Below are 15,720 nucleotides of genomic sequence, written 5' to 3'. Positions count from 1 at the left end.
TTATAGAAACACAACACCTTTAATTTTCTGCCTTTAAAACTGAGATTACTCTAATATATATTCATATTTAATCTCAAATTATAAGAAAATCACTAAATAGAAATTAATTTTAGAGACAAAAATAATTAGATGCTATAGTGATTAAATTAAAAACTATTTTAAAGACTAAAAAAATTATTGGTTTCTAGATTTGTTTTTATTATTATAAATAGTTTTTAAATTAGTATCTATTTAAAAACTTTGGTAACTAATTAGATATCAATTTAGAAACTATTTATCAATAATAAACTAATTTAGAAATCAATAATTTTGTTACTCTAATCACTATACCAATTAATTATTTTTTACTTTTAGAATTAGTTTCTATTTAATGATTTTCTTAGAGTGTATTGAATAATAAAGGTGATATTATCTTAATTATATTATTCTTAGATAACAAAATTATATTGTAAGTGTGAAAAGAAATTGCATTAGGTAACAATTTTTTACATACAATTAAGAAAAATTGTGTGAATATTAAATGATGATATTTTTTAATCATTAAAAAATTATAAATTAAAAAAAAACATAAACATTTAAGAGTGCTTCAACTCTTATATAAAATAATAATTACACTATTAGACCTCAACCATATTTCTATTCTAAACTATAACAAAATATATTATAATTAATTATAAACATAATTATTTAATATTATTTATATATGCATGCTTATTTAATGGACATGAACAAGTAGAGTATACATTAGAAAAAAAGTAAAAAAAAATAATTAAGGTCTATAAAATCAATTGTTGGTATTATGATATATTTATCCAGTAAAAAATGAATTTGTTATATTTGTTAAGTTTTTTTTTTCTCATGGATGATTTTTAATATTAGATATTGCGAAATTTTTCTCATCTTACTGAATTTAAAAACTTTTTTTTATATAGGGATTAGAGTATTTCTTAAATTGTTCTGTGAATAAATCCTTTTCCTTGAAAGTGTAAATATGTCATTATTAGTTTGGCTAAAAAAGTAGATTTAGATTGCTATGCAGATTTCAAGATATGGTTTGATGTTAGTGTGGACCAATATAATTAAAAGACAAAACTTGTTTAAAAGTTAAAAAGGAAGTTTGAGTTCATCATTAAAAGTCAAATACAAATGATAAGCCATTTTGATATATTGCACTTCATGTTTTGTCCTCTCATAATCATTAAATGTTATGCTTTTGGATTATCTTAAGTAAATGGTTACTAATTTAAATTTAACTAAACCATGTTGGATTATCTTATGTTGTGATGATGAAATAATAAAACCTATTATTGTAATTACACTTATAAACTCGTTTTAGTTAGTTTATAGTTTATTTTTACTAATTTTACTAGAGTAAGACATTTAGTAATGGGTTTATCCCATTATCTTGTGACATTTTTCTTACATAATATTTGAAGCAGTGTTTGAATTTATAGTTTTTCACTGTCTTTTTTTTTTTATATCTAATGGTTTATTTTAATTTTTAAGATGTTTAACTCTTTTTATTTTCAATAAAATATTTTATCTTTTAACCAAACAAAATAAGAGTTAAAGAATAACTAAGACACCTTTTTATAACCATTAACTAAAAGTATTAAACTTATAACTATTTAAAATAAATTTTTATCTAAAACTAGGAATACATTAATGACTTATAATATATTTTTTTACATTTTTAGCAATTAACTCAGCACTTAATTTTATCAAATACTTTAAATTAATAATTTACATGTTTCAACTAATCATCATTTTCAGTTTAAAAAAATAGTATATATTTTACATTAATAACATAGTTACTTAAAACTGAATTATTTCAATAACCAAAAACCTTTTTTTTTTACTACAATATTTCAAATGGACAAAATATTTTACCTCTTTAAACTTTCTATCATCCCATGACTCTGGTAAATATTCCTAAGAAAGCAGCTCCCTTTTATCTACACTAATATATTTTACAACTTTTTATCTACCAATGTTATACTAATAACATGCTATGTCATACTAATATTTTTATATGCACATGCTGGATCCTTTATGCTTTTTACACCAAATAATACCTTATTTCTTAAAATAATCGTATGTTTTTGTTGCAGCTTCTTAAAATAACAAGGTGAAAAGAATCGACAATCTAATTATACTTCAAAACTATTTAATTAAAACAGTTTTCATAAAATTAATTACTTTCTTCTTAAAAAACTGACTGCATTATATGACCAGGTTTACTATTTATATACACACATTAAGTCAAAAAACGATACATTTTGAAAATGATGATTTCCCTGACTGAAAACCAACAACTAATTTCTAACAACAAATATTACTTTTGTACTCTTAACCCTTTGATTAAGAAACAAAAGTATCATCTATAATACACCATGCTTTATTTTCTTCAGAAAGGATCTTGGTGATTAACAAAAAAAATAATCGCCATTTAAGTATTACTCTTATGGAAATATAACTTAAAATGTTAAGTAAAACACACAGCACAGGGGGTTAGGCATAATTTAACAAAAAAGGAACAAAAAAAATGACTCAATTGGATCAAATTGGTAGTCCCTTACTCCCTTTAGTGGTTTAGGGGTGCAAAAAATAGTTGAAGGCTCTACACATTCAAGAATCGCCAAAGAATCAGTGTTGCTATCAATTATTTGGCAGAGTCAAAAAAATCCTTGCAGGATTTGATAGCTCAATGAAATGACCAGCATGAGTCTAGTAAATACTGACAAAACTTCTATTCTAAAGTCGCAAAACTGCAAGGTATAGACCAATCAAAACAAGGCCTCGTAATTTTGAGAGATGAAATTTTCTCCCTTCTCTTTGCAAATTTTATTTCTGTAAGAAAATTGTAAGATGAAATCAATGATGATCGCCATGTCCATAAGGATCACCACCAGGTCCGACCACTTGGAGCTGTGAAGAAAAAACAAATAATTAGTTTTAATGGGCAGTAATGCAACCATCAAAGTAACAAACATGTTGTAATCCAACTAGAATTTTAGGTTTGTGACACGAGTACAATTTAAGATTATTCAGTGTCCAGTTTACTGGAATTCTCAAGTTGTAGTTCATAAACCAAAAAACTGTAAGCATGCTGGACTGCACCAACTTCATAACCATATCCAGAAGCAGTGACGATAAATCCAACCAGAAGAGAAATTATAGTTCGTAGAGCATCTTCTATGCATGTAGTTATGATGTAGGCAAACAACATACAGTTTCTCTAAATCAAACATAATACCAGCTAAATGAAGCCTTGATGAGTGGTGACACTAACAGGAAATAACAAATCAGTTCCTGTAAAATTTCCCATCCAACATGAATAAAATTTTAATTTTAACCTAAATTAAGTACGCCCTACTTCATTGCTTCTGGAGCCAAAAGGCTTGTTCTTCTGACTTTTCACTTTTTTTAGGTTAAACCGGATTGACACTCATACGCAATAAATTGTGAAATTTAAACGTGTTAGATTCCCCATCAATTTAAAATGTCCTTTTTTGCTAAAATAGGAATCACACATACACACAAGACAGTATAGCATGCTATAACTGCAAAAACCAAGCAAATAATTGTCAGATAATCTTAGTTTAGTCTGTCAGGGAAATTCATAATATTGGGTAACAAATGAAAGGGACCCATAGTGTGTGATGACACACAGATCTAATGGGAGCATCCAAACAATTCGAATATTTTCAATCTACATAATCACATATCTTGACATCTAACTCAAAATATACCATGGTAAGTCACAATGGTATCAACAAATTCTAAATGTGATTCCCAACTTACCTCAAAATACTGTGTGCACACTGGACATTCATAAGGCTTGCCTTTCTCCAGCCAAAACCATACCACATCATGCTCATCTTCTGCAGAAAAGGGGGAATTTTCACCTCACAATGATACCAAGATCTAGTATTTTTTTCATCAGATTATGAAAAGGCATGCACACAGATTCATAGAGAAAGACAACGAACACTTACCACCTTCATCTCCTGGGCATCCAACTATCCTTCTGTCATAGTAAGATTTAACAATAGCAGGTGCTTCCTACCAAAACAAACAACAGAGAAGTCATATATCAAACACACTTCAAAACAGTTATATATCGGGCAACATGAATCAACGGAACTTATTAAAAGGACACACACAAATCAATATTTCCACTTACAAAAGGGAAGAAGGAAGAAGGGAAAAAAGAAATGGCTAGGACATCAGATCCCTTGATACGAGATAATGAAGAGGATTTCCTCAGTTCAAATTCAAGTTGCATAGCGACAACTATACCTGTAGTTTAAGTCTGTTTTGTTTAATGTCAGGAAACTCTCAAATTGTGGTTGGGTAAAAGCTCAACAAGCTATAGATCCCCTCGATTTTCTAGCATCATGCTTATTCTTTAATCTTTATCTTAAAACCAAGTACAGATGATAGCTCCTACACTAAACTCAGTATGCGTGTATACATATTTTGCCCTTCACAAATCCTGTCAGAGCAACAGCTTTAGAGAATTGCTTCTACATTAAATTCAGTATACATTATAGTAATTAGTAACGCTCCCAAGCCCAACAGTCATTTTATCACTTCAGCGTTCTACATATTTTTACAATTTGATTATATAATCCAAAACTGTGCTAATGACTTTATTCTGTACAGATTAAGCCAATCAAAATATTTTGTTTTAAACAATAATGTTAGATTAAAATATAATTCTGGTCTATGAAACAAAAGGACAACAAGACAGCGATAGGGTACTTATAATGCGCTCTTAAGTAATTAGACTGCACATTACACATCCGATAGAAAGTTAAATAACTCAATACAAAACATTAAACGCACGCATATTTTTAAGGCAATAACACTAACCTTTGTGCCGAAAGGACCTTCAGGATGGTTGATTTTAAGAATATCCCTCCCCTAAACAAAAAATAAACAAAAAATAAATCCATTGAAATGTAAAAAAGCAGACTAAAATTGAAAAAAAAAAATCAGGATATTCAATAAAGAAATCTCTTCAAACAGGCACAATCAATCCAAATCTTCTTCTGACATGTTATATGAACAGATTCGATTGATATCGTCGATTGCAAGGGAAAAATCCAAAATACCTCGAGATCGGCCTGAATCTCCTCTCGGTCGTGGCCGGTGGCAATTGGCACGACATCTTCGACGCGCTTTCTGACGGAAGAAGCGCCTGATTGGAATAAGAACAAGCGAAATGAAATTGAATTGAAGAAAAACAGAAGCGTGCAATTGAATCGGGAAAATAAAGGGAGAGAGCGAATACCTGATTGAGCGGTGAGGTGGCGGGTGAGGGGAGGGGCGGCGAATCGGAGACGGGGAGAAGAGAGCGCCGTGTGCAGGGATTTGAGGTTGGAAGAAGAGAGGAATCTCCGGAACATGATTAGGGTTATCGATCTGAGGAAATGGTGGCTATAGAAAACGTCGTTCTCGTTCACAACAGCTACTGCAGAAATGCTCCTTCACACTTTCAATGTGAATCGCACCAATGCTCTTCCAAACCTCAAGAAGAGGCCAACATTGCCACGTGAGCCACCCCCATCGCACGTGCCAGTCAAACAAATCTCTAATCAAACCTTCTTAATTTTGGCTTTCTCTCACAACTATTCTTACCAAATTAATTCTTTTTTTTTATTTTAGTATGGAAAAAAGGTAAATATGAAAATTACAAAATCCATTTCTTTATTTAATAACCATGTCCAAGTCTAGTAGAATATTTGTAGGTGGTAACAAATATACACAAGATTTATCCTAGTCTATATAAAAAAAATCAATTATCACAGTAAAAAAAACATTAAATTTAGAAATAAAAAATAATTAGTCACTATATTAATTAAATTATATACTAATTTAAAGATTAAAAAATTATTCAGGTTTAAAGTGATTTTTATTATTAAAAAAATTTATAAAATGGTTTCTAAATTAGTATTTGTAACTTAAGTGTTTTAATGAATAATATTCTAGATTTTAAATTGTGCCTAAAAAATTAATAGAAATTAATTTAAAATTTAAAATATTAGTCGTTAAAATTTTGATAGTTAATTGTTAAATACTAATTTAGAAATCATTTTATAATTTTTTTTTAATAATAGAGATTATTTTAAATACCAATAAATTTTTTAATTTATAAAATGATGTTTAATTTAATCAAATAGTAAATAACTATTTTGATTTTTAAAATTAGTTTTTATTTAATAATTTTTTTAGTGTAAAATTAAAAGTGATTAAAAAAAAGATATATATCATTTTAGGTTCTTGAAAGTGTTTTGTTTTTTATTTGATCACTAAAGCATCAAATTTTAAAGATTGTCATATGTTTATCAAATTAGTTTCACGACATGGAAATTAATTAAAAAAAGTTATGTTATCTTAAGTCATACACTTTAATATATTTTATGCAATTATGCAATAACTTTTTAGATTTTTTTAATATTTTTAATAATATATTTTAATGGACAGAATAAAATTTATTCAGAGAGTTTAGATAAGTTGCCTTATTAGTATGATTTTGTTTAGAAGATGTCGTACTAATACAATATAACATCAACTTTAACTTCAATAGAGTAAAATATTAAAGTCGTATCATAATAAGTTGACTTTAATTTAAAATTTTCACAAAAAAATCATGTTGACTAAACATGATTTTAATTAGGATTTAATTAAATTGTGGTTAATTTATTTTACGATAATATTTGAGTTTATTAAAGATGAATGTATAAATTTAATAAGTTAAATTAAGCAACAATTTATTTAAAATTTATGTATAACAGTATATGAAATAAGAAAATGATGTAGTCTTAATTCTAATAAATTAAACTAAGTATTATTAAAATTTGTGTGTAACAATATATGAAATAAACAATTGATGTATTAAGTATGAAATCGTATCAAATGAAGCCATGTTAACAATCCACAACTTATCCAAATTTGTAAATATATATATTTTTCATTTATTATGATAAACAAAACCATTTTAATGCCTAAACCGTAATATGACTAGAATGGAACAGGGAAATAGAGAAAATAAATTGTAAGAATGTGTTATTAAAAAAATATGTATAATTTCTTTTCAGCAAACTTTATATATTGATATTTGTGTGTATATTAAAAAAATTATTAAATAAAAATTGATTTTAGAAATAAAATAATTAATTATTATTTGACTATACTAAAAACTATTTTATCAATTAAATTTTTAATCTTTAAAATAATTTAAATATAAAACAATTTTTAAATTATTATTTAATTATTAGTTATTAAGATTTTAGTCACTATCTTATATTTTAAATTAGTCTCTATCAGTGTTTTAAAAACTAATTCTAAATTAATAACTAAAAATTTAAGTAACTAATTTAGATAACAATTTAAATTTATTTTATAAATTTTTATTAATAATATAAATTATTTTATATATAAATAATTTTATAATTTTTAAATTAATATATAATTTAATCAATATAGTGACTAATTATTTTTTAAAAATATAATACCAATGTTTACATTTAAAAATGTATTGAATCGATTCAATTGCAACTTCGAATATGGAATTGAAAGGTATCAACTAGAAAAATGATACTCTGAATTATCGAACTAGAATGAAATACACGATCAACCAACATTTTTCAAATTTAAAAAAGAGTCCGAAAAAATGGTTCGATCCTCTTATTTTTTATTTTTAATGATTTTTTAGTGTAAATATTAAAACATGTCATATTTAAATATTAATTTTTTATTTTATTTTAAACCAGTTAACTCTCTTGTAAAAAATGTTACAATAAAAGGAACTAATCATACAAAAAAAAAATCAATATTTTGTTGTAAAAATTGATTCCTTTAAATTAGTATAGGGAAGAGTGATGTTGAATTTGAGTTGCATTAATGGAAGAACTCTCTCTGACTCAGCAGTGCATTTGATTTTGATGGAAAAATAGATACATGGTAAACTCACTCACTCACTCATCAATGCTCACTCTTCTATATATTATTACCAGAATCATCTACTATATATGCTCAACTGCAACAATCAAGCACCTGTTTTCATTGTATTTGCTGTGGAATCTCATGATCAAGCACGTCTGGGATAACGAACACTCAGCAATTTTACATCATCTATCACAGGTCCACACAGAGAACCAGAGTTATCACTCTTCATGGTGTAAAATGTGCTTAGGAACCTGAGACGTGTTCGTGTTGCAACAGCCTTGAACCGAAGTTTCCCTCTCACAGAACCTCCTTTGCCCTTAGATTGATATGGAATTTGGACAGTTTCTGCGCCTGCAAATGCTTCCACGATCATGGAACCTTCACATGCATTGTTGGCATCACCCACAGCGAAAGTGAGGTCATAGACCCTTCCAATTGTGGTGATCACGACCTGTGCAAGGGCACTCTCTTTCCCTGCAACAAGTTCAATGGCTCTTTTTCCCTCAGGCACTGCAAAGTGATCTGAATCAATGTACTTCACAGCCTTGAGAGACTCCACTATCCACCCTGGTAAGGGACTGTGAGCATCCTCAATGTGGGGTGGGATCAATGCCCCCCAAGACGAGTTTGGGAACAGATATGGCCCTTCTTCGAAGTTTCCATTTTTCAGCAAATTAGCTGCACCATGTTCAACACCCACTTTTTAAAACTTGTTGCATAATACAAAATGCACACAAATAAAGTTAGGAAAAATCATGAAGCTCATAAACGCGTGTGTTTGTGTCGGATATACGTATCGGACACCGACACTTATACGACACTAGTATGACACATATCGGTGAAGTGTCCTATATTATAGAGATTATACGTATATTTGTATCAGTATCCGTGTCGTATTAGTGTCAGTGTCAGTGTTTAAGATTATACATATCTCTATTAATGTTCGTCTCGTGTCAGTATCCATTTGAGTGTCTGTGCTATATCAGTAAGTATCTGTACTACAAAGACTATGGTGGTATTAGGGAAAAGTAAGAAGCTCAGACACACCTCTTACATTGTGTGTGTTCGTGTTTAATATACGTGTCAGACACTCACACTTATACGACACTAGTATGACACATATCGATAAAGTATCCTATATTATAAAGATTATAGGTATTTTTGTGTTAGTGTCCGTGTCGTATTAGTGTCAGTGTCACTGTTTGAGATTATACGTATCTTTATATTAGTGTTCATGTCGTATCAGTATCATTTGTGTTTGTGCTATATCAATAGTAGTGTCAGTGTAGTGTTTGAGATTATACATATCTCTATATTAGTGTTCGTGTCAGTATTTGAGTGTCTGTGCTATATCAGTAATATATAGACTATGGTGGTAAGTCATGGAGTATTGGTATTTACCTCTGGTTCTTTTGGGTGGGTCCAAAACCTTGAGGGCAACTGAATCGATGAGTGGACCACAAGCAGGGTCCTCTTCTTTGCCAGGGTTATGGATGACAATTTCAGCTTCTGGGAAATCTGCTCTGAAGCCACAAGTGAAAGACTCCCAACCATTGCTGCCATACATGGTCTGAATGGGGATGATTCCCCAGTCCCTCTTCTCAGTGGTTGGAACCACAGAGACATTAAGTTTCTCCTCTTGTGCACAGGTTCTAGCAGCACCGAACGTGATGGCGTAGAAAAACCCCTCATTCAGCTTCACCTTCTGCTTGATGGAAGCTTCATTGCCAAGTCTCACTGCATAGTCACCCTCAGGCACAACCAGCAACATGTCACCCTGTTTCTGTCCTGATTTTATGTATTCAACCAACCCCGTTATCGTCCAGTTGGGAATCGCATTCTGCCCAATCACCACCGAACCCTTCATTTCTGATGCCTTTGGGCCCCTCTCGAAGTTCCCATTTGGCAACAACCCTGAAATTTCACAAACACTTGGTGTGTCACTCTAAAAACAAATCAAACAATTTTTTTGTTTTCAAAACCACTTTTTGTCGTGTTCCATGTGCAAGAAACAAGTGCAGGTGACCACGTGAAAACATGACTAAGCCATGTGAAAAGATTTTCAGGCTTTCGTAAATCCTTACAATTTGTCGGTATTTTTATTATCAGATCTTTATCGCCACATCAATTATATATATATATATATATATATATATATATATATTAATTATCTTAGTAAGATTATGTAAATAAAGATGCATAAAATTGATGGTCCATTTAGTAAGAACTTTTCCTTATACAATTTTTTAATGCAAAAAAAAACATGTTTTTTAGAAGTCGGTTAACGGTGCAGAGGTAAAAATTATTCTATCAATATAGAAAAAAATGAGTAATTAAAATATTGAATTAATTACGAAACCCATAAGACTTGTTGGTTTGGCTAGAGATAAATAAGTGTGACAAACTATATGTATTTATACTTTTTCTTTTATAAATTTTCTGAATATTCAAACGACTGCATTAAAATTAGAGAATTCATCAGGTAGATGAGTTCTGTAGAGTTTCTTAAACAAAAAGTAACCATTTATGAGTGTAGCGTGAAAAATTAGATCTATATATAAATTAATTTATATATAAAAATTGAAAAGTGTGATAGGACTGAACTGATACTTTGTTAACTAGCTAGGAACAGGAAATTGTTTTAGAAGAACGAAAATTTGAAGGTTAATTCTGCTGCATGCTAATAGTATGATAACAGAAGGGCTTAAGATATGACCAAAAACTTGTATCATTTAAAAAAACTTGAAGGTTTCTTAGTTCAAAACATATAAACAACAGCATACAAATTATTGATGCACTGTGTTCAGTGAAGAAACTAGTGTAACTTATTTCATAACCGTCAAAAAAGTTAAATTTAACATATTTCAACCTCATTAAATCAAATCAGTTTATAATATGAGATTTGTTTAACTCAACTTTATAAAATCAGTTTATAAAAATCAAGTTTGCACTTATTTATATTCTATAAAATGTCATAATATGTAAAATCTCCAACAATAACTTAAGTTACAAATCTGAATGACAGTGAGCATTGGAGAATATGACTATAGAAGTTGCATTGAATGGTTGGATCTTATCATGCTACATTAGTAAATGGTGGTTGGTTCAAAGTTGTAACATTGATGTAAGAATGAAGAAAGAAATTAAAGTGAAGATAATAAGAACTAACCATTTGTGAAGGAGAAAACAGCCTGAAAGGTTGAAACTGAGAGGAGCAAGAGTAGTTGCAGTTTGAGGTTCTGCATTTTCTTGAAATATGAGAAAACAGAGAGAGAGAGAAGAAAGTGGTTTGAGGTTGAGATCCGAGAGGGAGCACTCGGTTTTATTCGAATGATTGCAGGAAAAAGCCACTGAGTTGAGATGGAACTACATTAATGCCACTGGAACTATCCTATTGTTCAACCAAAACCTTTTAGGATTTCATTTTTCCAAGACAGATAGCTTTGTCTCCAAGAAGACATGCCAATATTGCTAAACAAATCTCACACGTGTCAAGAGTAAAAAAATGGTCATTAGTAATCTTTTTATATTAAACCTCATTTAATGCACTTTTGTTCAATACAAACCACATGGTTTATTCTAGTTACAATTGAAAAGCTGATAGCATTCTTAGTTAGAATTAACTTCACTATATTTAGAATAGAAGTGGATTTCAATTTTATAAAATTAATTTATAATATTAAGTTTGCATCTATTATATATTATGTGAGATTTTAAATAGTATTATGTCAAGATCTGTTAATTCGTAAATAAAATTATATAATAAATTATTCGATAATAGATAATTTGATAAATTATTAAGAATGGATTTTAAATCTAATTCAACTTCATAAAATAGATTTATGACGTGAGATTTGCACTCACTTATATATTATGAAATATAGTCGATGTGAATCTCCAACACATTCCCTCACATTGAGCGTGGGACAATATATTATGGGTGATTCGATAATGACTTGAAAACGGGTAACTTGATACATCCAACAAACAACCATTAAAATAGACTCGAAGATGACTCTGATACCATTTTAAGAAATGAACTTTAAATCTAACTCAATTTCATAAAATCGACTTATGAGGTGAGGTTTGTATTCCCTTATATACTATGAAATCTAGTCGATGAAATTTTCAACATAAATCCATCAAACTTTTATTAAAATAGATTTTAAAATAGTTCAATATAATCTATTTTAATAAAAATTATTTCTCTATATATATTATCACTCATATACAATTGCATGCATAATGAAATAAAAGGAAAAAGCTAATTCAAAGAAGAGAAGATAAGGTTTTTTCACCAGGTTTCAGAAATAAGATTAACACAACACTTGTAGCTGCACATGCAGTTCATTTACATAATTCAGAAGCAACAATTATCAGAGGCAGCAACGTTTCCACAATCCAAAGAAAGGAATATTATGAAGGGAAGTTTGATAATGTGGACACGTGTCATTTGGAAAGACATGGTTTTACAGTTGCAAGGAATTGTTTTAGAGAAGTAGAACATTTATGCAGCAGTTCTAGGCAGAAGGTGAGACAAAGCAATTAAAAACCACATGCTCTTTCAATCCAGAACATATACTGTCGGTGACTCTAAATCATTACCTATTTTTAAAATCTTATACTCATATTACTTTAATAACTTTTCACAATAAGATTTTTCTGCTTAAATAAAATTAGTTGAAGTGAAAATTGTCGTAATTGTATAAATAAAAAAAAATCAATATACGTATAAATAAAATTATCCAAAATTGAATATTTTCTATAGAATTTCTTCTGTATTCTTTTCAATTCCGATAATTCCGTTAGATATGAAGTTATAATCAATTGGGTTAGACTGACTAGACATCATATTTAGTGAGTTAGTTTAATTATTGTACTTGTAACTAGTGTGCAACGAGACAGAATGAAAATCTAATAGTTGTCCGTGTGATGTAGGTTGCAGTTGGCGACCGAACTACGTTAAATCCTGTGTTGTTTATTTTCCGTAGTTGATTCGTAATTATGTGTGTTGCTTCCACTTGTGTTTTTTCCCATCACATTCTTTTAGGATATTTGAGTGAGGAGGTACTGCAAAGACACTTTAACGTTCAAGTCAGCTACAGTCAATTTCAGTGATTCAGTTCAAGATTCAGAATAACATTACCTTTCACTATGAGAATCTCCTTTTGTTTATACTATTTTGATAGGTCTTATTCTGTTATAGTGGTTAAACCAGACCCAATAACTATTAATCCCGTTGTATTATCTTTTAATTAGAATTAACGTCTTTATCTCGCAATATGACATGGATGTTGATTTTTATCGAAAGACAGTTAAGTCATCCACCGATCATTCTGACTCCGAATTTCGTGTTATAACACAGTAATAATAATTTTTGTTCCTTAGGTTTGTTTTGGTGATCTCTGTGTGGATTTGTTTGTTTGTTTCACCGCCTTATCAGAATTCATAGAATTTTGTCCTTAATGCGAAGTGCAGTGTCTGTTAATTTGATTGGTGATTATCTTTTTTGAAAAGCACGAAGAATTTGAAGAGAAAATGGAGAAAAAAACAAAGAAAATGAAAAGTGGATGTCCATTTAAACATGGTTGTAGCACATGGGTTTGAATTTGATAATGTTTTGTGTCGATGTTGTTGGTTCTAGGAAGGTGGATTGGGTCCAAGATCTGTCTCAATTATTCAGAGTTGCAGAGCAATGGCACTTAGTTTAAAATCTGCATCAGATCCTATCTTGGGCAACCCATGTGAGAGTAACATTTTTAATTTGAATCTGCACCCTTCAAAAATGTTATTTCTTTTTTGTTCTTTGAGTAGAATCATAATGAAGAAGATAATGAAAGTGATTAAGGAACAGGTTAGAGAATAATTGCTTCTCTGTTCAAATGCGAGGCAACAATTAACATGCTTGCATGTGTTTTAACTTATGATCGCATCTATCTTGTTTCGACTCAACAAATGCAACTTAGTTAGTTAAAGATATTCAAATCCAAAAATATCTATAATAATATCTTAAAGTCATGATTAATTATAATACTACTATTTCAATAAATTTGAAATTTGAAATTAGAATATAATGTATATTGGTTACGACCAAACATCATCGATCGAAAATATCCTTTATGTTTAATATAATTTCATATTGTTTAAAAATTAAAGTAAATATCTGATTATATATTCTTTCTTTTTTCTCCAATTCACTAAAATATTTTTAAAAAATAAAACTATGAAGAAAATCTATAATAGATATGTAAGTATTGAGATAAAGTATCTTATGTATTTTATGTTTGTATAAGAGTTGGACCGTCCTGAAGTGATTCACATTTAAGAGAATATATTAAATGTGATGATGTTAAATAAATTTGAAATCAAAATAAAAATGTTTTTATAAAATTTATTATCTAATCTACCTATAATTAATTGGATTGAAATGGTATATGTACTTTTTTAATTTGAGTTAATTACATATTTAACTTGAAGATGATTGTTTTTATATTTAATGCATGTAATAGTTTGGTTTGAATTATTGCAAGGAATTTGAAATCTAAGTGGAGGTTTATTTATAGAAATTCTGTAACTTATCGAAGAAGTTTAAAGTTTCAACAAATGACAACATAAACATGTTGTTATCATAATTTTTTATTTATTTTTTATATTTTAAAATTTTAAATATTTATTAACTTTTCAAGTAACTCGTTTTAAATAAATTTGTTCTTTGTCGTTCTCTTTTTTTTATATTATACCGTTTATTTTAATTATTGTATTAATTATAATAATTATTTCGTTAATTTGATCAATATTATAATTTAAAAATTGACAATGCAAGATTTAGTTAATTTTTTATTACTCTTTTAATATTTTTATGTTTAACTATTTGTTTTAACCAATACACTAATTATTATAACAAAATATAAAATCTACATAAATTATTTCACTTAGTTTTAAAACTTAATTGATTTTTTTTAGGAAATAATATAAGACTAATAATACAAGAATATATGATAATTTTATTCTCATTGAACTTTCATTGTCATAGTAACTCGCCACTTCTACTACCACCACCGTACCACAGTTGCAACAACCTCTCACTTTCATTGTTTAAGCTGAAAAAAATTATATTTCGAATTTTACATATTAATGAATTTAATGTAATATGAATTGAATACAAAATTTATATTTCGAATTCTAAAATCCAGAATATATTGAAATTTTGAATATAATATATTCTGAACTTTAGAATTCAAAATATAAATCTTGTATTCAAATTTGTAGAATTCATAATCTATTAAATTTATTAATTTGAAATACAAACCAGAATTTATATATTTTAGATTGTTGAATTTAAAATATAAATTTGTATTTTAAATTGTAAAATTTGGAATGGAATATTTTTTGAAATATGGGGTGTAAGAAGAAACTGTGAAGGTGTAGAAAGAATTTGTCTTTGATTAATTTTGTATGACTACTAATGAGTCCAATAGATTTATTTAGGAATTGCTATTTGTACCATTTACTCTTCCTTTCACACTCCTGTTTCTTTAAATTTAAAATAGTCCCTACAACTTTCTAACATTTAATATCGAGTCTGACACTCTTATAAAAATTATAATTTTCAACAATGTATTAAGAAGAAAATATTTTGTTTGATTGATTAAGTTTTCTTTAACGTGATATTTCTATGTTAACAGTATTTCTTATTTTAAAGTATATATGGTAAAAAAATGTTAATTATAAACTATTTTATTCTTTAGTTGTTGTTTTATCCTA

General features: G+C 28.5%; 2 protein-coding genes across 3 annotated transcripts; both read right to left on the bottom strand.

The window, feature by feature from the left end:
• Positions 1–2,554: 2,554 nt before the first annotated feature.
• LOC137836002 (cytochrome c oxidase subunit 5b-2, mitochondrial) lies at positions 2,555–5,579 on the bottom strand. 2 transcript variants are annotated; one of them, XM_068644795.2, is made up of 6 exons: positions 5,300–5,579; positions 5,121–5,206; positions 4,879–4,929; positions 3,999–4,065; positions 3,805–3,884; positions 2,555–2,928 (listed from the first exon to the last, which is right to left on the bottom strand). In XM_068644795.2, the coding sequence occupies exons 1-6, from the start codon at positions 5,412–5,414 to the stop codon at positions 2,875–2,877; spliced, it is 453 nt and encodes a 150-aa protein (XP_068500896.2). In that variant the 5' UTR covers positions 5,415–5,579; the 3' UTR covers positions 2,555–2,874. The 2 variants fall into 2 exon arrangements, with proteins under 2 accessions (XP_068500896.2, XP_068500895.2); XM_068644794.2 differs by having other exon boundaries at positions 5,121–5,524.
• Positions 5,580–7,908: 2,329 nt separating this feature from the next.
• On the bottom strand, positions 7,909–11,409 carry LOC137836001 (BIIDXI-like protein At5g11420). The gene is made up of 3 exons (XM_068644793.2): positions 11,126–11,409; positions 9,358–9,870; positions 7,909–8,634 (listed from the first exon to the last, which is right to left on the bottom strand). Exons 1-3 carry the CDS (start codon positions 11,199–11,201, stop codon positions 8,099–8,101), a joined length of 1,125 nt encoding a protein of 374 aa, XP_068500894.2. The 5' UTR covers positions 11,202–11,409; the 3' UTR covers positions 7,909–8,098.
• Positions 11,410–15,720: the final 4,311 nt, after the last annotated feature.

Source organism: Phaseolus vulgaris, chromosome 5, assembly GCF_051622355.1.
Source record: "Phaseolus vulgaris cultivar YP4 chromosome 5, ASM5162235v1, whole genome shotgun sequence".
Classification (NCBI taxonomy): domain Eukaryota; kingdom Viridiplantae; phylum Streptophyta; class Magnoliopsida; order Fabales; family Fabaceae; genus Phaseolus; species Phaseolus vulgaris.
This window is presented reverse-complemented; position numbering and strand designations above follow the sequence as displayed.